Source organism: Pinus tabuliformis, chromosome 4_2, assembly GCF_031772625.1.
Source record: "Pinus tabuliformis cultivar Carrire ecotype Pingquan chromosome 4_2, CPIR1, whole genome shotgun sequence".
Taxonomy (NCBI): Eukaryota; Viridiplantae; Streptophyta; class Pinopsida; order Pinales; family Pinaceae; genus Pinus; species Pinus tabuliformis.
Genome location: NC_142304.1, coordinates 90,205,233 through 90,229,458, shown reverse-complemented (window position 1 = coordinate 90,229,458; position 24,226 = coordinate 90,205,233). Strand labels below are relative to the sequence as shown.

At 37.8% G+C, this 24,226-nt stretch overlaps 1 protein-coding gene across 1 annotated transcript in view; it reads right to left on the bottom strand.

Annotated features, from left to right (window-relative positions):
- Positions 1-24,226, bottom strand: part of LOC149168400 (uncharacterized) — a 362,722-nt gene that overhangs the window by 300,424 nt on the left and 38,072 nt on the right. The window contains exons 4-9 of the mRNA XM_089428261.1: positions 22,737-22,808; positions 22,340-22,441; positions 21,681-21,849; positions 21,372-21,470; positions 21,076-21,225; positions 20,863-20,902 (exon numbers count right to left, since the gene is read on the bottom strand). Of these exons, the coding sequence (XP_089284387.1) occupies positions 20,863-20,902; positions 21,076-21,225; positions 21,372-21,470; positions 21,681-21,849; positions 22,340-22,441; positions 22,737-22,808 (632 nt within the window). The remainder of the gene's footprint in view (positions 1-20,862; positions 20,903-21,075; positions 21,226-21,371; positions 21,471-21,680; positions 21,850-22,339; positions 22,442-22,736; positions 22,809-24,226) is intronic.

The following is a 24,226-nucleotide window of genomic DNA, read 5'->3' as shown; positions in this document are numbered from 1 at the left end:
AATGATGAGACCCTAACCTTTTTAGGGTTTTTTGATAATATCTAGAACATATCAAGAAACCCTAGTTATTTAGGGTTTGATGATTTAGGGTTTATAACAAAACCCTTGCCACAGTCAATGTAAGATCCTAGGAATAATACCCTAGTTGTATATGCTTTTGTTTGATTGAAAACCTAGCTTGATCAAGCTGTTATAGATCTAACATTAAAGTTTTGATGCTTGTGTCTAGGGTTTATGACAAAACCTTAGTAGAGATTGATATAAATTTCTAGGGCATGATAATGAAACCCTAGATGTAATAATGCTTTCGTTGTGACTGAAATCCTAACTTGATTTGGTTGTTGATATCTAAAGTTTACTTTTGATGATGGTATCTAGGGTTTGTGACAAAACCCCTAGCAAAAGTTTGTTATAAGTCTAAGGCATGGCAATGTAACCCTAGTTGATTACTTCTCTTTTGTGTTACTTCGGTGTGGGGACATTGACATTTGATAGAGGTCCCAAACCTCCCTTGAAAGTGGCAGATGTTCTATATGTGCCAGGAATGAAGAAGAACCTGATATCCGTCTCAGCACTTGAGGATAGAGGGTATGATATGTTGTTCAGGAGAGGGCAGGTGCTTATTTATCCTAGGGGAACTCCAGCTTCTTCAGCTAGAGAGATTGGTGTGCGCCATGCCAAGGTGTACAGGTTCTCATTCCAGCCCCTAATGGCATTGAGTAGCAGCACCCGAGACAGGACTGACAGCAGATCTAGTAGTTCAGAGTTGTGTGAGATTTGGCACCGTAGGATTGGGCACATGTATCATGGGGTCCTGAGTACATTGCAGGAGATCACCACTGGTGTGCCAGATTTCAGTTCTGATCACCTTGATGTATGCAGAGGATGTGTTATGGGGAAGTTTTCCAAATCCTGTTTTCCCAGCAATGACAACAGAGTGATCGGGATCCTTGACTTGATACATAGCGATGTGAGTGGTTGGATGTCTCATGCATCATTGAGTGGCTATGAGTACTATGTTTTATTCATTGATGACCACTCCAGGAAGACCTGGATTTATTTCTTGAAGACCAAGAGTGAGGTCTTCAAGCGGTTTCAAGAGTTCAAAGCTCTTGTGGAGACCCAGACAGGTAGGAATATCAAGGTCCTCAGGTCGGACAATGGAGGGGTGTATACCCTTGGTGAGTTTGTTGATTTTTTTTGTTGAGGCAGGCATTAGAAGGGAGTTCACAGTTCCTTACTACCCCCAGCAGAATGGGGTTACAAAGAGGGAGAACAGATCCATTGTAGGGGCTGCCAAAGCCATGCTTCATGATCAAGGGTTACCTTTATTATTGTGCGCAGAGGCCTGCAACACTATTGTGTACTTGCAGAACAGGAGTCCACATCATGCCTTGGGGAATGTGCCTCCGGAGGAGCCTTTTTCTGGGAAAAAGCCTGATGTTGGGCACTATGATATCTTTGGGTGCCTTACATATTCCTATGTCCCCAGGAGAACAGGACCAAGCTAGAGCCCACTGCAGACAAGGGCATCTTTGTGGGTTATAGCGAGCCCTCGAAAGGTTATCAGATTTATATTCCTACGCAGAGGAAAGTGGTTGTCGGGCGGGATGTGAAGTTCGAGGAGAGAGCTTTCAGGAGGTCACAAGAGTTAGAGTATCCAGAGTCACCAGACCCTCAGGAGCAGCTGAGTCAATCACAAGGATCCAGTGGTCAGGGATCAAGAGGCACATCGATTACAGTGTCAGGTCCATCAGTGAGCAGTGCCTCTCAGTGTCAAGTGGGTGGTTCTTCGAGCAACATGTCAGGCAATCCGCAAAGCAGTTCACAAGGTAGTCCACTAATGGACAATTCGTATGGTACTTCAGCATCTACAGGGACAGGTTCAGGCATGAGGTCAGTTGACAAGCCTTCAGGCGTTCAGGCTTCTGATGATGATGAGGATTCTTTCACTTCGGTGGGAGAAGTATGCTCAGGGAAGAGGAAGCCCAAGTGGCTTCAAGATACCTTGCGCAAGGCCACATCAGTTGCTGGGCCAAAGAGACAGGTTAGAGAGAGCAAACCACCTGAGCGGTTTTGTAGTTACATGGCATTGGTAACAAGCATTGTTGACTCTGAGCCTTTTAATTATGAGGAGGCAGCCAGCCAACAGGTCTGGAGAGAGGCCATGATGGAGGAGTATTCTTCTATTATGAAGAATGATGTTTGGGAGGTAGTGCCGAGGCCTGAAGGTAAATCAGTTGTTACTTCCAGATGGCACTACAAGATAAAGCATGTTGCAGATGCAATCATCGAGAAGTTCAAAGCTCGATTTGTAGCGAGAGGGTTCTCACAGGTAGAGGGATTTGACTATGAGGAGACCTTCGCTCCTGTAGCTCGGTATACATCTATTCGCTCCATTGTATCGATTGCAACAGAGATGGGTTGGAAGATCCACCAGATGGATGTGAAGACCGCATTTCTCAATGGCTTCATTCATGAGGAGGTTTATATTGAGCAACCACAGGGATTTGAGGTGCATGGGAAGGAGTCCCGTGTATGCAGATTGAAAAAGGCACTCTATGGCCTGAAGCAAGCTCCTAGAGCTTCATACTCTAGGATTGATACATACTTGCAGCAGCTGGGTTTCACAAACAGTGAGGTTGATCCGAACCTATACTTCACTGTGGTGGGTGAGGAGCCTCTCATTCTGGTGTCGTATGTTGATGACTTGATCATCACTTGGTGCAGAGAGACTCTTTGAAGGCTGCAAGAGAGATCTTGCTTCAGAGTTTGAGATGAAGGGTATCGGCTTGACGCATTATTTTCTGGGATTGGAGGTGTGGCAGGAGGAGGGGCATTTCTTCCTGGGACAAGGGAAGTACATTGTGGACATTCTTAGCACATTTCACATGGAGGACTGCAAACCCATGTCTACACCTATGATCACTAACTGGAAGAAGATTCACGCTTCTGATTCCGAGTTGGTGGATCCTACTCTATACAGACAGTTGATTAGTTGTTTGATGTATTTGGTCAACACTCGACCAAATATATGTTTTGCAGTTAACACTATGATTCAGTGCATGTGTGAGCCCAGGAGAGTGCACTGGGTGGCTGCAAAACACATTCTTCGTTACTTGCAGGGGACTGTGGATTTTGATCTAGATTATAGACAGGGTGATGGAGTGAGACTGGTAGGGTACACAGATTCAGATTGGGCAGGTTGTGCTTCAGATGGGAAGAGTACTTCCTTGTCTTGTTTTGGGTTGGGTTCGGCAGTTGTGTCGTGGATCAGCCAGAAACAACAATCAATTGCAATGAGTTCAGTTGAGGCAGAGTATATGGCTACTAGTTTGGCTAGTTGTAAGGCCATATGGCCTTGCAAGATGTTGTTTGGTCTATTTGGTCAGGCATTGAGACCTTCAGTAATTTACTGTGATAATCAGAGTTGCATAAAACTCACAGAGAATCCAGTTTTTCATGACAGGTCAAAGCATTTTGAGATCAAGTATCACTTCATTAGAGACTATGTCCAAAAGGGAGTTGTCAAGCTTGAGTACATTTCCACAAATGAGCAGGTAGCAGACATTTTCACCAAAGCCTTACCACGGGGCAAGCATGTCTACTTCAGAGACAAGATGGGAGTGGTGCGGAACACTTTCCTTGATAAGAGGGAGTGTTAAAATTTGGGTGTCGAGGGACAAGTTGTTCCCTAAGGCTTTGATCTTTGGCCTAGGGAAAAGTGTCCAAATTTATTTGTACTTTTCTCCTGAAGCGACTTTATAAGTGGTAAAGTCAATTTAATTTAAAAGTGACTTTACAAGTGGTAAAGTTACATTCTAATTTAAAAGTGACTTTATAAGTGGTAAAGTTACATTCTAATTTAAAGGTGACTTTATTAAACTCAATGAAGAATTAAAAAGTGAAAAAGAGACTATGGAAATAAAAAGTTAAGCGGGTCTTTATTTAAGTGGGTGAGTTAATATATAGAAAGTGAGAATAAAATGCACATTTATTCTCATCCCTAGATCTAAATGAATCTCAGCCATTAGATCTTAGGGTGACCCAAAAGGTCATTTAGAGAATAAAAGGAGAAGAGAAGAGGAAAAGATCATTCATTCTTTCATGAGCATTTGAGAGAAAAAGAAGAGACAGCGAAAAGAAAATTTCTGAGCAGTGAGGAAGTAAAGGACAGCAACAAGAAGACATTTCAGCAAATCTTGGCAGTAGCATTTATTGGCACGCATCCCAAGGAAAAACGGTACATCAAGAGAAAGGCACATAAATCGAGGAAGAGGGGCAGCAAGTTCTGGGCATGTTTTTTCGAGGTTGGTCGTACAACATTTAATGTTGTTTTATCGCTGTAAAAATTTCTCTTTTGGTTGTTTGTTGATTGGCACGATTTTCGAGGTGGAGTTCAAGCATGGAAATCGAGATAAGTTGCAATTTGTGGTCGCTGGAATTTTTACTGTGTATTTCAGTTTCTCTGTAAATCATTTTCAGAAATAAAGAAGAGCTCTCAAACTGGTTTTCCCCAAGAGTTGTAGAGGGGGTTTTCCAGGGTCACATTGACCAAAAATAACTGTTATTTTCTGTGTGTCGCTGTCATAATTTTGTTGTGTTTTATTTCTGCAATTTCAGAAGTTGTGAAATCTCTAAATTTGTGTTTTCAGAGAATTATTGTCATTTCCAGATTTTAGAAGTTTTATCATGCTTGGATTTAAAACTAAATGCATGGAGTGACAAGGAAAACTGATAACCGGAGTGGGGGTTGAAATTTCTTCATCTATGATAATATTATAATCATAGTTTGACTTTTTATGCTCCTATATACTTGTGCTTGGTTGTACTTGATAAAGATTTGCAGGTCTTCGAGATGTTGAAGATGCTTGATGATGACTTGATGATGATGTTGAACATGATGGAAAGAGGGAGTTGTAAGAATCTTGATAGCATTGTTGGTTAATAGATGACCTTGTTGCCATGTGAAGAAGGAATGATGTTCCAGAAGGTTGAAAATCTTTGATAAGAAGGAATGATGTTCAGGTCCATTGTCCTCTTTCACACCCAGCTTCCTCCCCACGTTCTCGATTTCCATAGTAGCTATCGTATTTGATTTCAGCCTGTCAATATTGTCTGCAGTTGGTGTTTTCTTCTCATAAATTAGATTCTGTAAGTTTGTCTCCTCCTTGGCACAGTGCAATGAAACAAAAACGTTTCTGCTCAATGAATTTCATTAAAAACATCTAGTTTTCCATTGTTATTCTTGTCAATAGTTTTTCTATATGAAGTTCCACGCCTTTGAATTGCTATAACAGAATTTTCTACATTTGAGTGAACCAGCAATTCAGCGAAACAGCATATGTCTGCGCATACTTCAGAATGAATATCAGAATCTTGAATTTTCCGATGAGATACACAGACTTGGCACAGAGCAATGGAACAAGATCGTTTTTGATTGATGAATTTTCATTAAGAACATCTAGTTTCCCATTGCTATTTTTGTCAATAGTTTTTTCCATATGAAGTTCCAGGCTCTGAATTGCTATAACAGAAATTTCTACATTGGAATGAACCAGCACTTCAGCAAAACGGCATATGTCTGAGCATGCTTCAGAATGAATATCAGAATCTTGAATTTTCTGATGAGTTATACAGACTTGGTCTTGGTATGCTTCTTTTTGTCTACCACCCAACTCAGCACTAAAATTTTCGATCTCAACTTCTCCAACAGCTTGTGCAGATGATTCTGTCCCTTTCCACAGGTTCATCTACAGAGGCATTATCACTGGAGGAGGATTTAGAAGGTTGGCTACCTTCCACTATAACATTACAAGTTTCTTGATATTGTTCTGTGGTGCCTAAGCTAGTGGATTCTTCTGTTGCAGAGTCCTTCATTTCCTCAGGCAGACTTGTTAGGGTGTGCAGTTTTCCTTCCTGTGTGTCTCCACCATCCTACACTTTGTTTGAAACCTCAAGGTCTTTGCTTTCACATCCCCATGGAGCACTACCTATACCTTTCTCAGGTTGATTGTGATTTTCGGTCTCTTCATTTTCCTTAGATGTTGCATCTTTTCTGTCCAACTCCTCTATTTTTGCAAGAGCCCTTCTATTCCACTCTTGCAATCTTTTAATAGTTTGCACTTGCTGCTCTTCCAACTTCTGCCAAGACTCTGCATACTCCTTTCCAAAATCTGCTTCCAATTGTTTCATCATTAAACAACCCTCCATGCTGACAGGAGAGCCAGCTCTGATACCACTGTAGTGTCATAGGGTAATTTCACCCTTAGGGTTTTCTTATTGTGGCTATTCAATCATTGACAGTAATATACATAATGGTACATGAACATCAAAATGCAATGGCAGAAAATTCACATTGGTTATCCACTTAAATAGAGAATTTATCCAGACAGTAGTGCACAGCAAAATTCAGCTACCTCAACAGCAATCAATAAGAATTTGGGCTAACTTCCCTCACACACTGGTTTGTACACTAAATCAGAGAATTTATTCCCTCAATGGTGCACAGCCTAATTTAGCTGCCACGACAACAGTTGATATGCCCTCCATAACACTTTGGGTTAACCACCCACACAGTGTACATGTTTAATCAAAGACCACCAATACACTTTTGATTACGATGCCAAAACTTAGTATATAAACCCTCTGTTGTAACTAACTTAATAATGTGACTATTAGAATAGTGTCTGACTACTATAATCTGTTCTGTTATCCATGTTGTGTTGGAGAAAACTCTGCGTTGATTCAATTGTTCACACTTGTGGTATGACAGCGCTCAATTTATTGCGGAATCTTGCCTGGTCAGTGCCACCCCCCAAAACGTTCCTCTTGTAGGCTGTCACCCCCTAAATCATGTGATTGTGGCTTCCCTGTCCCCTTCGCAAACCGCAATGGTTAACTATGACTATTGCACGAATTCATACAATGGATGGGAAGAGTCACGGCTACATACTCCGTTCCACGTTATACCACTTGCAAGAGGTCCACTAAAAAGGGAGATTCGTCATTTACCCTTCCTTACAGCTTTGTTCTTTACGGGCCGTTATAGGTTAGATCGCTCCTTTGATGTTGACACTGGCTGGAACCATTGGTAACTCATCGCATTGCACAGTGACTCTACAGTCTTTCTTAGGCAAGTCATAGCCTTTAGAAGAGAATCCGCAAGCCAGATTTGTTGCTATTGCAAACCAAGCCGAGTGGTGTCTTGCTCTGTACCTTCATTGTAACCAGAACTTGGACCTTAAAACCTCACAGAAATCCCTTTGACGTATCCGAGCTATATAAGAGTCATTTGTTGTCTTATGAGACCGAGCTTGTTGAAACAACCAAAGAACTTCTTAACCAGGAACCGAATATTTTGCTCCAATGATATGTTGTAACAGAATAGTGATTCGCTGCTTTCTAAAAACAGAGCGTCTGTGGCAATAGGATGTCCTCAGGGAGACCTCCGCTTCCAAACAGAGCACAAGAAATGTTTCCTTCTTACTGGACCAGACCCGAACTGCTACAAAAGAGAATAACTTGTGACAGAACAAGAGAAAAGGTGACTATGTAGAGTGGGTGAAGCGAACAAAGTTCCTTCTTCAAATTAATTACTCCGGAAGACTTGGAATATAAAGATATCCATGAGGATACAAATATTATATATTAACTGTGTAAATAAGAATGATGATACAATGAGAACGAGAGGCTTTCTTATATACCAAGCATGTGTCTCTTCATGGAGAGTCATGTCTCATTTAGACATGCCTCTTCAACCTAATTACTAATTAACTAATAATTATTTATGGTTATTGTCATCTACATTATTTCTTATATATTTATTCATAACATTGCCTTCCTCCTCAGAAAGATTTGTCCTCAAAGCTTGTTAATGAAAAAGGCTTGATCTCTTTTTCGGCTTCGAATGTCTTTTTGTCTCAGATTTGTCATCTTTGTCGATACATGTTGCTATGATCTTCTAAGTGACAAACAAAATTGTCGCATTGAGAAGGGATCAGACCATCCTAGATTAATCTTCTGTGGAATATTCTGATCAATAGAAACATCAATTTGTTGTTTCTATTCTGAATGGTCCCGATATGTAGCATGGTTGAGTTGTCTACTCTCATGATTCAGATGCCGATAGGGAACTTTTTTAGTTTGACATTTCCAAGTTGGTTACAAAACCTTCACTTGGGATGTTAATCATCTGAATTGCAACATCTAAGTGTGTTGTTTCTTCAACTGACTTGTCTTCTTGAGTTGTCATATTCACTGGATCGGTATTCGTTCCCTTATCTTCAGCTTGGACTGTTACGACTGGAAATTTCGATACTTCTTCTTGAGTAAATTGTTCTAACTTGCCTTTTAATGCTTTCTTATCATCCTTAAGTTTCTTAATTTGAGTGAGTAGATTCTGATTATGGTTTCTCAGATATAAAAGTTCTTTGGTTTCTGATTCATCAACCTTATTTTCAATGTTTTGACTTTTAAGTTTTTCATCTTTCAGATCTCTGGTTTGTTCTAATAAATTTTTATTAAGATTCTATACACGTAAAGTTTCCTCTTCTTGTTATGATAAGTGCTTCTTGAGTTCTTTCCTTGTGACTTTAGTATTCTTCACTTGTGCAAGTAATTTTTCGACGTGATCCTTGAGGCGAGAATTTTCTTCGTCTTTTTCCGTTATTTCTTTGTAATCCATATCCACAAGATTTTTATGTTCATGTTGTAACGCTTTCTTGTTTTGCTGAAGTTTGGCTATTTTTCCATTCTCTTGATCTTCTAGCTGCACTTTCTAAGTACACTGGATTACATCGTTATGTAGGAGTAATGATGGACGTTCAACTTGGATTTTGGATTCCATTTTCTTCTTCTCCTCATTAAATGTTGCACGTTGTCGCTTAAATATTGTCATTAATGTTGTATATCTCTTGTGATTGATTGTTTATGTGCATCACTTAGAGATTCAACTAAGGTAAAAGTTATGTAACATTTTATGCAAACGATGTTTTGATTTCTGAATGACTCTTGACAATTAGGGTATCATTTTGAACAAAAAGGACATTTTGCAAAGAAACCACTATTTTTGGTGGACGACGTCTTTTTGTTTGTTTTTTTAAATTAATTTTTATTGTTATTCCCTTTTTTTCCTTTTTAATATATATATATATACTTCACTTTTTTTTACATAATAATAATATTATTTATTTATTTATTTTGTCTCTCTCTCTCTTTTATATAATTTTTTTTGCTTTAGAATTTTTTATTTTTTTAATGGCCAAAGCCCTCTAACGAATGAGCAACGAGAAACTCCAAGTTTGTTGTAGCGAATCGCTTCAATTATACGGCAACAACGTGAACGAATGTTGACAGCCAAAGGCCTAGTGATCAACCAAACGTGGCTCTGATACCAAATGAAGCGAACAAAGTTCCTTCTTCAGATAAATCACTTCAAAAGACTTGGAATATAAAGATATCCATGAGGATACAAATATTATATATTAAATGTCTGAATAAGAATGATGATACAATGAGAACGAGAAGCTTGCTTATATACCAAGCAGGTGTCTCTTCATGGAGAGTCATGTCTCATTTAGATATGCCTCTTCAACCTAATTACTAATTAACTAATAATTATTTATGATTATTGTCATTTACATTATTTCCAATATATTTATTCATAAAAGTGAGATCGCCTCCACCGAAACTAGTCAAGGAAGAGAGAGGGGTCTCAAAACCCTCAGAGCCTTCGCCTCAAAGAAACAGAGACAAATTAATCCAATCCACTGATAATCCAAATGGTTCTAACTCCCTTGTATTTATAGATTTTCCTGTGTGCATTTTCCCTCCTTAATTAATTGAGAGGGGTTTCATGGCAACCCCAACTTTGGCCTTTTTTTGCCCCTATTGCGCCAAGACTTACCCTATGCTGCCCAAAGATTGTGTAATTGGGGTTTTCCACTTTATCAAGCCTACAAGGATTGATAGGCTACTTTGTCCCTTGAGCAATTAACCCATAGGGGACATTACACTTTATTTTTCTATGTAAAAGATCTAAGGAGTTGATGATATTTAACCTCATATATCTCATCATGAATTACAAGGTCGTGAATCATGAGGATGATGTCATTAATTACGAGGTTGATTTCATGGATTACGAGGTTAGTAAAAACTATGAAAGTAATTACCTGGAGAGAGCATGACAAGTATTTCAAAGGCAGCACGCACTTCAAAGAAGTTGGCACACAAGTCTAGGAGCAGCAAGAGGAATTGGCGAGAAAAAAGGCAGCACGCAGATCTAGGCAGCCAGACACGCAAACCAAGACAGGTCACACGTGTGAGAGGGCTGCACAGGGATCTGTACATAGATATCAAGGAACGTACAGCAGCATGCAGATCACTGTTGGCACACAGATTGAGGCAGCAGTTTGGCATGCAGATATAGATAGATCTGTCTAGCTCAAATTTCTAGGTGCTGGGACAAGGTCCGTTGCTGTGATAAACTTCTGATTTTCTCTGAAAGCCAAAAGAAAACAAAACACAAATGCTGGTTTTCCCAAGTTGGGTTTCCAAGGTAAAAAGCTGTGTAAATATTTTATGTGCTTGATTTTCTGTTTCCACTGTGTAGATCTGTTGAAACTTAGCAGTATTTTCTGTGCATGAATTCATATTTGAGATTTCTGCTAAAATTAGAATCTGCTTATAAAATTCAATTGGCAAGTTAAATAGTTTTGCTGGGTTTTTAAAAACTAACAAAGACTGGAACATTATTACAAAATCATGAGCTTACATACAAAATTGCTCATCTACATGGAGTCTGATGCCCAATAAAGATGGTTAGATTCACAACAGTAACACCCAGTTGTCAAACAGCTTGCCGTCAAGTGGTAAATCAAAACTCTTATCATTGTTGGGACCTGTGGTTAATCCAGTGTTTTAAAACTCCGACTCCGGTTCAGAAACGGCCGAGGGTCGGCTCCAACTCCGACTCGGCATCGACTCGGCCGGTTTGATTTCAATGACTCGGTCGTTGTAAAAAATACATTAAATATTTTTTCATTCATGTTTCCAAACACAAAGCTTAAGAATATAGAAAGAAGACAACATATGATCAAAGTAGGCTCATGAATATATCCATTATATCAAAATGGCACCCAGTGCACTGTCCAATACATACATGATATAGAGATCAAAACAAAAACACATAACCAAGGAGGCTCTAAATGGCCTCTACAACAAAAGTAAATTGTAAAACATCACTAGTCACCAGTACTACTGGCTACTACTAGAGGAGCCAACATCATCTGGCTCAGACTCTGAATCAGAGTCAGACAGGGAAACCCATGGATCCTCCTCATCATCATCTCCAACTACAACTGTAGAAATGGTAGCACTAGCAGGCTGTGCAGCAACTGCACGTTGAGATAGACGAGATATGTGCTTCCGTCGTGGCTGAGCAGAGGAAGCGCCTGCAACTGGAGGACTTGGGGCTGAGTCTGACGCTAGTACAAGTGGATCTGCATTCAACTGAACATTATGTTCGAGTGATGCCTCCATTTGTAAATCCAAATCAAGATACTCATCAAAACCAAACTCTGTTGGATGACCCTCCACTACCCAATCTGATGTTGGATCAATATCCTCCAACACACTGGGATCTGAATCAGGGCTTTTGTTCAGCAATTGCTTGCGTCTGCGCCGGAGGTTGTATTTGTAACGAATAAAATATATAAATAATATAAATGTAATGTAAAAGACAATAATCATAAATAATAGTTAATTAAGCTAGTAATTAGGTTGAAGAGGCATGTCTAATAGGACATGACTCTTCATGAAGAGACACTTGCTTGGTATATAAGCAAGCCTCTCGTTCTCATTGTAATTCATCATCATTCTTATTCTTATTCACATATTTAATATAATATTTATATCCTTAATGGATAATTTGATATTCCAAGTCTTTTGGAGTAATTAATTTTAAGAAGGAACTTTGTTCACTTCATTTGGTATCAGAGCCACGTTTGGCTGATCACTAGGCCTTTGGCTATCAACCTATCATCAACTTCGTTGCTGTCATAATTGAAGCATTTCACTACATATTAGAAAATTCTCCATTTTTTAGGTCTTTGGCCATTATTTTAAAAAAAAAAAAAAGAATAAAGAAGAAGGGTATATAAAAAAAAAGAGGAAAGGAAATAATATATTCTTAACAAACAAACAAAAAAGTGAAAAAAAAAAAATATATATATATATATATATAAAGGGTTTTACATTATTGATAAAAGTGCATAATAAAGATAAGCGGGAATCTTTCCAAATATATTTAAAAAATTTTACGTGGAGAAGCCCGTGGTTTTAGAAACCAATGGTAATTGCCTGTGGTTTTAGAAACTAGTGGTAAGTTTTACATTTTACGTGGAGAACATTAACCGAGGTTTTAGAAACAATTGCCCATGGTATTTTAGAAACCAATGGTAATTGCCCGTGGTTTTAAAAACCAGTAGTAAGTTTTACATTTTACATTTTACGTAATAGCCCATGGTATTTTAAAAGTTAAAGAGAAAACAAGCATACAAAAGCTCTTATGTGAAAGGTAAATATTATTTTTACTTAAAAAGTATTGTGAACATCGTGACCGCGTCATATGAAAAGACGTGACCTTTATATTAAGTGGGGTGACATTAAAAAGTTATCAAGAGAGTAATTAAGTATATAAAAAAGGGACCAATTTATTATTAAAAAAAAGAAAAGTGAAACTATTATTATTTTAAGATAATAAAGTTATTTTGAAAAGGGGTCTTAATATAAAGAAATACATACATATATAGAGGGCAACAATATAAAGGAGTGTTTTTTTTAATAAAAGGGTATTCAAGTTTTTAACAATCCACATTAAGGGAGAATATTGGAAATATATATATATAAAGGGAGATAAATAAGTTATTAAAAAAATAAAAATAAAAAAATTTCCATACAAAGTTAAAATGATGAAGGAAGAAAGGTTTTCCTATAATGGTCTTTCAGTTACAGATCATGGAGTAATTACATAAAAAGGAAATATCCAAGGAAGAGAAGTTAATGTCGCCATCAACCCAAGCAATGATAAAAATTATATCAACATCAACTTGGCAAATCAACTATTAATTCCAGAGCTAAGCATTAGTGTAAAGAAAAATATTTTTGACCAAAACAAGTATAAAATTAGTGATAATAGGTCATTATGACTACATATCTCAATTTCATGTTGTAAGGATGGATAGAAACACTGACATCATACTTAGTCAACCCTGGTTTAAGGATTTGGGTACATTCATGTTAAACATAAAGAAACAAGTTTTGACGTTTCCTTATAAAGGGAAGATGGTCATGTTTCGAGACATAACAAGTAAATCAAAATCAGTAAAATCTTCATTAGAAGACCTTAAGGATATCTCAGATTTGATATTTCAAGATAACGAAAAAACTATATCAAAGAAGCAAAAAGAGCTTGAAGAAGTCATATGCAGCAGAGACAAAGAAATTTTGCGCCTAAGAGATCACCAAAAAAGCTACTCGAACAAGTCAAGAAAGCTTAAGCATCAAAGAAGGAACTCAAGGAGCACTTATCAGAACAAGAAGAGGAAACTTTGTGTTTAAAGAACCTCAATAAAAATTTATTAGAACAAATCAGAGATCTAAAAGATAAAAATTTTAAAATTCAAAACACTGAAAATAAGGTTGATGAATCAAAAACCAAAGAACTTTTACGTCTGAGAAACCATAATCAAAGTCTGCTCAATCAAATTAAGAAACTTAAGGAGGATAAGAAAGCATTAAAAGATAAGTTGGAACAAGTCACTCAAGAAGAAGTATCAAAATCTCCAGTTGCAACAATTCAAGTTGAAAATAAGGGAACGAATACCGATCCAGTGAATATGACAACTCAAGAAGACAAATCATTTGAAGAAACGACACGCTTAGATGTTGCAGTTCAGACAATGGACATCCCAAGTGAATGTTCCATAACCAATTCAACAATATCTTCACCAAAAGAAAATCTAAAAACTTTATATCGGCATCCGAATCACGAGAGTAGACAAATCAACCAAGCTACGTATCAGGACCATTCAAACCAAAGACAACAAATTAATGTTTCAGAGAATAATTACGTAACATCCATCCAGTCTTACACTAACAAGTCGTTACAAAATTCCAGTGATCAGAATACTATACAGAAGATTAATCTGGGATGGGTTGATCCCTTCTCAGTGCGACAATTTTGTTTGTCACTAAGAAGATCATATCAGCTTGTATCGACGAAGTTGACTGTTCCAAGACAGAAAGACTTTCGAAGCAGAAAAAGAGATCAAGCCTTTTTCATCGACAAGCTTTGAGGACAAAGCTTTTTGAGGAAGAAGGCAATGTAACGAATAAAATATATAAATAATATAAATATAATGTAAAAGACAATAATCATAAATAATAGTTAATTAAGCTAGTAATTAGGTTGAAGAGGCATGTCTAATAGGACATGACTCTTCATGAAGAGACACTTGCTTGGTATATAAGCAAGCCTCTCGTTCTCATTGTAGTTCATCATCATTCTTATTCTTATTCACATATTTAATATAATATTTATATCCTTAATGGATAATTTGATATTCCAAGTCTTTTGGAGTAATTAATCTTAAGAAGGAACTTTGTTCGCTTCAGTATTGGACATAGACTAGATCATTTAACCGTTTTTTTTCCAAACAGTTTCTCTTCTTTGTGTGAATCCTCTCAAACATAGACCAATTGCACTCACACCCAGTAACATTGCAAGTTTGATTCAAAATACGAATTGCAAACTTCTACAATTGAGGATAATGGCTACCAAAAGCCTCCCACCATTCTGTTGCAAAAAACATAGTAGTGTAAAGAATTAGCTCAACAAATTATATCCAACAATCAACTTTCAAATTATAAACAATTTAACAAAATAAGAATTTGAAAATTGAAAGTTTTGTTTACCTGGCTCATCTGCTTCCCTTCCAATCTTTGCTAGGTTCTTCCCAAAGGTACCTATCGCTTTGTTGAAATAAGTAACCTGTTGGTGTATCTCAAGTTGATCACTCTACAGTGGGATCATGCAATCAATGCAATCAATCAATCCATCTCTAACCTCCCCACCCAAAGCTCCTGCCTCCAGAGCTTTATAATGATACCTTGGGTTCAAAAAATACCCAGCTGCATGTATAGGGAGATGGAGTTGATTGTTCCATCTTTCATCAATGATTGCCCAAATGGGCCCATACTTAGCCACTCTATCCTTGTATGCCTCTTTATTTGCTCCTTTTCTTGATCCATAGCCTCATAAATGAAGCCCATAGCCAATCCTTCCCCATCCACCAACCACAACACCTTACCCAGTGGCTTAGCAACCTTCACAATCTTTGCTGCCTTTTTCCAAAATATTTCTTCATTAACTTTCTTTTTCAAAACTTTGCCATCTTGTTTGTTAGACCACTGGCTTTGATTCCATTCATCACTGGAAAACATATTTTGCAAGTTTCTATGTTGGGAAAGCATAGATTGCAATGTCAAAAAATGAGTTGCAAATCTAGTGATGGCGAGCCTAATAATATCTTTGCCCCCTATGTGTCTCATCATCAGGCTCATCTGAGGAGACACATAAGGGGCAGAGATATTACCTAGCTCATCTGCTTCCCTTCCAATCTTTGCTAGGTTCTTCCCAAAGATACCTATCGCTTTGCTGAAATAAGTAACCTGTTGGTGTATCTCAAGTTGAAAACTCTGCAATGGGATCATGCAATCAATCCATCTCTAACCTCCCCACCCAAAGCTCCTGCCTCCAGAGCTTTATAATGATACCTTGGGTTCAAAAAATACCCAGCTGCATGTATAAGGAGATGGAGTTGATTGTTCCATCTTTCATCAATGATTGCCCAAATGGGCCCATACTTAGCCACTCTATCCTTGTATGCCTCTTTATTTGCTCCTTTGCTTGATCCATAGCCTCATAAATGAAGCCCATAGCCAATCCTTCCCCATCCACCGACCACAACACCTTACCCAGTGGCTTAGCAACCTTCACAATCTTTGCTGCCTTTTTCCAAAATATTTCTTCATTAACTTTCTTTTCAAAACTTTGCCATCTTGTTTGTTAGACCACTGGCTTTGATTCCATTCATCACTGGAAAAAATCTTTTGCAAGTTTCTATATTGGGAAAGCATAGATTGCAATGTCAAAAAATGAGTTGCAAATCTAGTGATGGCGAGCCTAATAATATCTCTACCCCCTATGTGTCTCCTCATCAGGCTCATCTGAGGAGACACATAGGGGGCAGAGATATTACCTGGCTCATCTGCTTCCCTTCCAATCTTTGCTAGGTTCTTCCCAAAGGTACCTATCGCTTTGCTGAAATAAGTAACTTGTTGGTGTATCTCAAGTTGATCACTCTACAATGGGATCATGCAATCAATGCAATCAATCAATCCATCTCTAACCTCCCCACCCAAAGCTCCTGCCTCCATAGCTTTATAATGATACCTTGGCTTCAAAAAATACCCAGCTGTATGTATAGGGCGATGGAGTTGATTGTTCCATCTTTCATCAATGATTGCCCAAATGGACCCATACTTAGCCACTCTATCCTTGTATGCCTCTTTATTTGCTCCTTTGCTTGATCCATAACCTCATAAATGAAGCCCATAGCCAATCCTTCCCCATCCACCAACCACAACACCTTACCCAGTGGCTTAGCAACCTTCACAATCTTTGCTGCCTTTTTCCAAAATATTTCTTCATTAACTTTCTTTTTCAAAACTTTGCCATCTTGTTTGTTAGACCACTGGCTTTGATTCCATTCATCACTGGAAAACATCTTTTGCAAGTTTCTATGTTGGGAAAGCATAGATTGCAATGTCAAAAAATGAGTTGCAAATCTAGTGATGGCGAGCCTAATAAAATCTCTGCCCCCTATGTGTCTCCTCATCAGGCTCAAAATCCATGAAAGATTGTAGATACATTTTGTTATGCTTTTGGCATGATCTATAGTGTTCTTGACCCAATCTAATTTGCCAATATCCTCAAGCAAGAGGTCTATTCAATGTGCAGCACATGGGTTCCAAAAGATGGTTTTGTGTTTTTCCTCTAACAATTTACCAGCAAGAACATAGTTAGAGGCATTATTTGTGATGACTTAAACAAAATTAGCCACCCCCACCTTCTCAACAACCTCATCCAATAGCTTAAACAACAATTGTCCATCTTTCACCCTGTCAGATGCATCTACTGATTTTAGAAACATGGTTCCCTGTGGGTAAAAGATAAGAAATTTTATGATGGTACAGTTCCTTTGATCAGTCCATCCATCTGACATGATGGTACACCCTGTTTCTAACCATTTGAAATCTTTCAAATACTCATCAATGGAGGAAATTTCTTTTTGCAAACGAGACCCCCTTAACTCATGCATAGTAGGGCCTTTGAAGCCCTTTCTAGCAGCAAATATGGCATCAAACATAGGCTCGTAATATGGTGAATGGAAAGCAATGAAGGGGATATCAGCATGATACCACCATCTAGATATGTAATCACAAGCAGTCTCCCTCAATTCTTTCTTCTAATGGTCATCTAAAGTGGGCTGCAAAGTTCTACTAGTTTGAGGGCCATGTGCATCTGATGGAGAGGTGGGTGTGACAGTGAAATAACTTTTGATATTCATATCACCCTTCTTTTTCATTTTATCCTTACCCCTTTTTTCTTGCATTGACCCCATAGAGGGAGGAACATAGCGGAAGGGGTTGGATGCATTAGTACAAAGGATAGAATAAGAGCCTTCAAAATCAAAATGGGGGTTGGTAGCCATCATTTGTTGTATACTCCTCTTCCTCCCAATTTCAACCTCTATTTCTTTTTGCCTAGCTTTTTCTTGTTGAAACTTCTCAAAGCTATTTAACAACTCCTTCCTAATCTCTCCAATTTGTGGTGATTCATATGGAGTAATTTGGCCTCTAATACCTGCCAAGTGATATTTCAGCCATGAATGCCCCCAGGACCCTCCTTAATTTTTCTATGGCAAAATTTGCAATGCATTTGATTATCAACCAGTTCATCATATGCCCAAGCAGCATCTTTAACTCTAGGAACCATTTTTTGACTTGGAAATGAAAGGAAAAAATATGAAAATGAAAACAAAAAAAAATAGCATTGCTTCAATGTTCATTTCTTTTACAAAAAACACACTTTTCAATTTCTAGATTTGCACAAAAAAAAAGCAAAAATAGATTTTAAAGAGAAAAATAAATACCTCTAGGCACAAACCGCCTCCTCAATGCTGCTCCAACAAACCAACTCCTCAATCTTGCTTCAATGGCCGCCCAAGAAGCTCCTCACTACTGCTCCAATGCTTGCCCAAGACTCCTCACTGCTGCTCCAAAAACAAACTCCACAACTCTTCACAAACTCCTCACAAATTCTCACACAAATGCAATGAGATAGTTGTGAGGAAATGAGAGGAGTTGGGTGGTTTTATAGGGTTGGGAGAGGTCAATGGACCTCAAAATAACCTTAAGCCAAATTAGAATTAGTTGTGTGGTCCTTTCTTTCCCCCAAAAAAAAATCTGCAAGCCATATTTTAACCACGGTGACCGAGTCGGCCGAGTTAACTCGGGCTCAACGAAGCCAGTCAGCTTGTTACCGAGTCAGTGACCGGCTCAGTAACAACCCGGCCAGCCGAACCGTTTCGGCCACTGAGCCCACCCGGCCAGGCATTGGCTCGACCGTTTCTTAAAACAGTGGGTTAATCCCCCTAAACAACATGCTTCAAGTTAATCCAGCCAATAGATCCTATCATATCATATCTCATGGATAACTAAACCTAGGCAGTTTGTCCTAGGTATTGCATATGAAACAGACAAGCCCAGTTGCAAGTCCAAGGTGATTTTTGTTGAAGAAAGTGCAACTAGGTTCGATCTTCATAATGGCATGTAATAGAGAGAACAAAATTATTATTGTAAACTTGCTTCATGGGTTTCATGAGCAAGTGATTTTAGAATGTCATTTAGAGTCTAGAATTAATGTCATGTATAAAGAGCTCTTCTTGAGCCTATGTTTAGCGTATACAAGTCTATAGAAATGTCTAGAAACCCTCCAAAGACAAGCACAATCCCTCTAGAAGAAGTCGGCCTCTAAACAATAACAAAGCAAGTCTTGTCGACTCACCTATGGAGACACAACCATTCCGCATGACATGTCGGCTCAAGTGTAGAGGCAAAGCACTATTTATATGTGGCTCGGGTCACCACAGAAGGCAGAGATTTCAGACAAGCATCTCTATGTTTTTCGGATGGGTACCACAAAGATGAAGTCTCGGCCTCCTTACAGTCTCAGTCATCACAGTGTCAGCCTACCAATACAGTGATCACAGAAGCAGCCTCGGATACCACAGAAAAGGCCTCAGACCTGTCTCCTTGCAGTCTCGGCATATTTGTGATAAGGACGATCTTGATGATCCCACAGTAACACACTTTGTCTCATCATACATTCTAGATGTCATAATCTCGACATAGATGTAATCATGGTCTTGGTATAGATACAATCATGATCTTGATGGAGACATAGTTATGATCTCGGTGAATCTAGGTGCAGCTCTCATATATATACATATTTATCTCAGTATAGAAATCTTGTTGGTATGGTGAAGATCTCGGTGAAGGTGCAACAATGGTGCTGTAGAAATGATCTCGGTTATGCAGTAGGGATGGCCTTAGTGTTGCAGCAGTGATGACTTCAGTAGCAGTGATGATGATCTCAGCAATGACGAAAAAGAGGATTGGTGTCTTGGTCTTGGAGTGCCTAAACAAGTCAAGGGTCATGGTTTTGGTATCCGTCAATTTGAATCTCTATAAGAAAAATTTGCGCGGGTTTTCCTCTCAAAGAGAGAGATTTTGGCCCTGGCAAAAAGCCAACATCTTGTGTTCTTGTCTCTTTTGTTTTGGTAACTATTTGTTGAAGTAAGAAAACACACTCTAATAATAACAAGAGAAGATTGTGCTAACAAGAAAAAGTAAAAGGTACCTCACAAATAGTTATCATTGTGAGAAGAATCTTATTAACCTAATTGCCCTAGATTCTTCAACAATTTTGACAGAATAGATACCCTTCAGGCACAGCATCCTAGCGAAAGGTGAGCCCACTTCAATAACAAAGGGTCATTTACCAACAAAAAATGCAACAATAGGTTGACTTTAAATTTAATTTCCATTATATCTAATTTACGAGACTAAAACCTCTGATGATTTAATTCAAACAGAATATAATCTCTTATGTCAAATTGATATGGTATGTACAAGGTAGAGGGTTACAAGCTCTAGATTATAATGTCCCAACTGTTATGTCATCGTCTCTGTTTATTGACATTCCAAATATTTGAAACCCAATGATGCTGAATCTTCAAGATAAAACCTCAACCATTCAAAAGCATCATTATACAGAAAGTTACTAAAGTGCGTTCCCAGCAAGAAGTCTTAACATTTCAAAACTAGATCCACTCTACAGACTAGATTGACAATCTGAAAATGCCAGTCAACAGTAAGTTCTGTAGTACAAGACCTGTAAGAAATAAGGAGAAGAATAAAAAATAAAACTATTTGGCCCACCTCTACCTAGACTACAGCTTCAACGCATCCAAATTTTCTACAGGAGTTCGGGGGAAAGAGTATTGAATATTCATTTGGCAAGCTAAGGATTTAAACAAAGCACATCAAGATACACATGAAGAAAAATTGTTTCCATCACAAAATACATGAAAGCAATCAATTTCTGATGTAAATTAATTACTGGATGAAATAAATAATTTCTGAAGCATTAAAGAAATTGACAAATAACTATACCTCCTTGATGAAGTTTATTTCTGTTTCAGACAAACCTCTCCTGCATAAGCAACAAAAAATTTTCCTTAGAACATTAGATTGACAACTGTAGTCATTTTCTATTTAAGTTTTAATAACAGAAACAATCATTACTGTCTAGAAAAATATCAGAAGTGATCATTTTTCCCATCATGATCGTACAAAGATAACATAAAATCTACATTCAAATAATACCGATAGCCATAGGTGTGTCGATTGGAATCACGCTTGGGGTTAAGAATGAAGATATTGTATGCTTTATCTATTTGAAGGTACTCAATAAGACTGGTGAAGAAATATTCCATCTCATCTATATTGACCTGCCAAACCTGCTCACCATCAGACCTGCACATTAAGCAAACAATACCAGAGACAGATATATCTCAAAATCATTTCAAGTAAATAGTGATTTTTGTTTAGCTATTTGTCATCAAATTTATGATTTATCAATGAAAGCTCTAATTCTAATCCAAAACAGATACTATCTATACCTGGTATCTGATACATCATCCCTGCGTGCCAAAACCTTGATTGCACGCTCAAAAACCTCTGTCACTTTTTCACCCATTTCTATGGCATGTACAGAGAAACTGAAAAATACCACACCAAGTTCAGAACAATTTATTCTGAATGATCAATCAAAACCAATAAAAGTGTTAGCCATGCTGCATGATTCCACTTAAAACGCCTCAGGCCATTTTACAAAGAAAATCAGTTCCCAATTTCATGTCATTAAGGAATTGAAAATTTTAAAAGAGAGAGAAAACAAACTTAAAGAAGCTGGAAGCTAGAATCATAACTTGTAATTTATAGAACTTATAAGAGGAAGATGATGGCGCTGCACCCCATCAGCTCTAACCCTGTAAAATGGTGTCAGAGATTCTCCCAGCTGTGGAACTCGTGTATGCTCAAAAACATGATCTATTTTAGTAAACCATCTTTCCAGTTCTTCTGATCCAAGTTTGAACTCTGGCAGAATTTGCATAACAAACACCAGATCAGATAAGACAGCCAAGCTTGTTTGTTTCAACTTCTGGACATAATAGAGTATAATCTCTGAGATTATAGATTTCATCACTTTACAGTATTTACTTCTGGATCAACTCTCAGTCCTATTACGGAGCTTTCATATACATTATTTGCAGCTATGTTTTATTAAAACATGGCTAAGTTTTCACTGCTGAACATCAACATTCTCTACATAGGTAATTGTAAAACCCTGGTGAGTGCAAACAACCTCATCTCTAAAACAATGTTACCTCAACAAATAATTCTAATTTTTAGATAGATCAACTTAGAAGCCGGAATGTGAGAAAAGAAAGGTACAACTTAAAAATGTGATTTTTACAGGGAATCAAAATATCATAGTGCTTGATACTGTAATGACAGAATCAGTAGCATATTTATACAGAATGTTCAATAGACTGTGAGTGTTCATAACATGTGATGAAAACATTACCTTGATTGCCCTTTCCCTCAAACCCAATAAAGATAAAATTTATTGGAATGGGAAGGTATATAGCATCCACTTGAGACATCTTCAGGTAGGCAGCAATAGTGCCTGTACGAGAATGGCCAATACAAGTTAATGATAGAAAGACGGATTTCATCCTGGCATTGCTTCCACTAGGCCATAAACAACACACATAATAATCCCTGTTCCACTTCCTCTTCATTACAGGAGGGTCCACAAAGCACCTCAAGAGATCTTAGATTAACATAAATCTTCTCAAATGCTTCCTTGACGACTCCTCAATCTTGATATATAGCATGTCTTGACTTGTCTATCAAGTAATCAACCTAGCTCAAAAGATGGTTTTCTCAACCACAGGATCCAGACTAGTGAAAAATAGTACCTGCCTTTGTGTAGTTCACCAAAGCCCTCTTTCCTGAACCAACAGATTCTGAACTTTCAAGGTCCTCAAATGCTGTAAACAAATAAAATTAAATTAAAAAAAAAAAATGAACAGAGCATCAAAGGTAACAAGTTATATGAACTCATCTACTAATGGTAAACTCATTAAATAGCTACTCGTGTTAAGAATATAAGTGTGACTTTACCGTGTTCATGTATTCATTAATATTTACTCTATGTATTCACGCAAAAATAGGATGCATTAAATATATACACATTTTGTATTTACTCTAAAATTCATGTCTGTTGCATATGTTTTGATAGAAGTTGGGATGAATACAAGAATAAAAAGTGATTGTGAAACTCATAAAATCTGGGAACCAATTTCTTCTGAATTATAAAATATATTATATATAATGAAAAGTTCAAGTAACTATTCAACTAGAACATGTGAGATATGAATAAAACCGAAAGAAAGGATGTTACATTTAAATCAATGGAAACTTGATACAGACACTGTGACTTGTGACCTGCAAGGATCCAGACCATAGTTACCATACACATACTAAACTCCTACTCAGCAATATAAAACAATGCAGAAAAAAAAAAATTACATAAATATGGTGCATATAGACTCGGGAAACTGTTAAATTTTACTGCACTGTACATAAATCTGCACTTACGACAAACAAAACTCTAGATCTATGAATCTGCAAACTTTAAGATGTAATGTCCCCGTCCCAACAGGAAGCTTATGATGGAGCCCGCTAGCCTAGAGTGGTTCCTGTAGGCTACATCGGGGAAATAATTAATAAGGGGACTTAAATTTGCCTAAGGAGACTTTATTAAAGAAGGGAAAGGACGCTATTTCCTACGCAAGTGGAGTGTCACTTTAACTTTATCAAGTGAAAGTATCATAAAGTGACTTTCTAAAAGTGAATTTAATAAAAAAATAATAATAGTAAAGAGAGAAAAACAAAAAGGAAGGTGAAGAGGAAAAGACAAAAGGGAAGGTGAAGATGAAAAGTCCATCCCAAACTCATTAAAAAGGGGAATTGGGGAGGCACACTGCATTCGTACATTGTGTGAGTTTGAAGAGAGAATTCTTGGAGAGAGTTGGAAGAGGAAGCTGAGGGCTTTGGAGCACTAGCTGCCATAGCAGACTTCGGTGTTGCAACGAGACCCCCTAGTCTGAGAGTGAAGTCACTCAGATTTCACCGTAGAGCTTCAATGGAGAACGAATTTTCTGAGAAGTATTGAGGTACTCAAGCTTATCAATTGTTTTATATTCTTATACTGCATTTTCCTATTTCCTATGACAAACTGAAGGCTTCATGGAGAATGAAGAGTCCAAGGCAAATTAATATCAGTAAATACTCCAGCTTCATGGGACCCACGAATTATTGAGCAAGCTGCATATTTTATGGTGGGGCCAGTTCAGATCTCTTTAAAGAATTAGAATGGCAGACGCTTGCGTGACTGAATCTACAG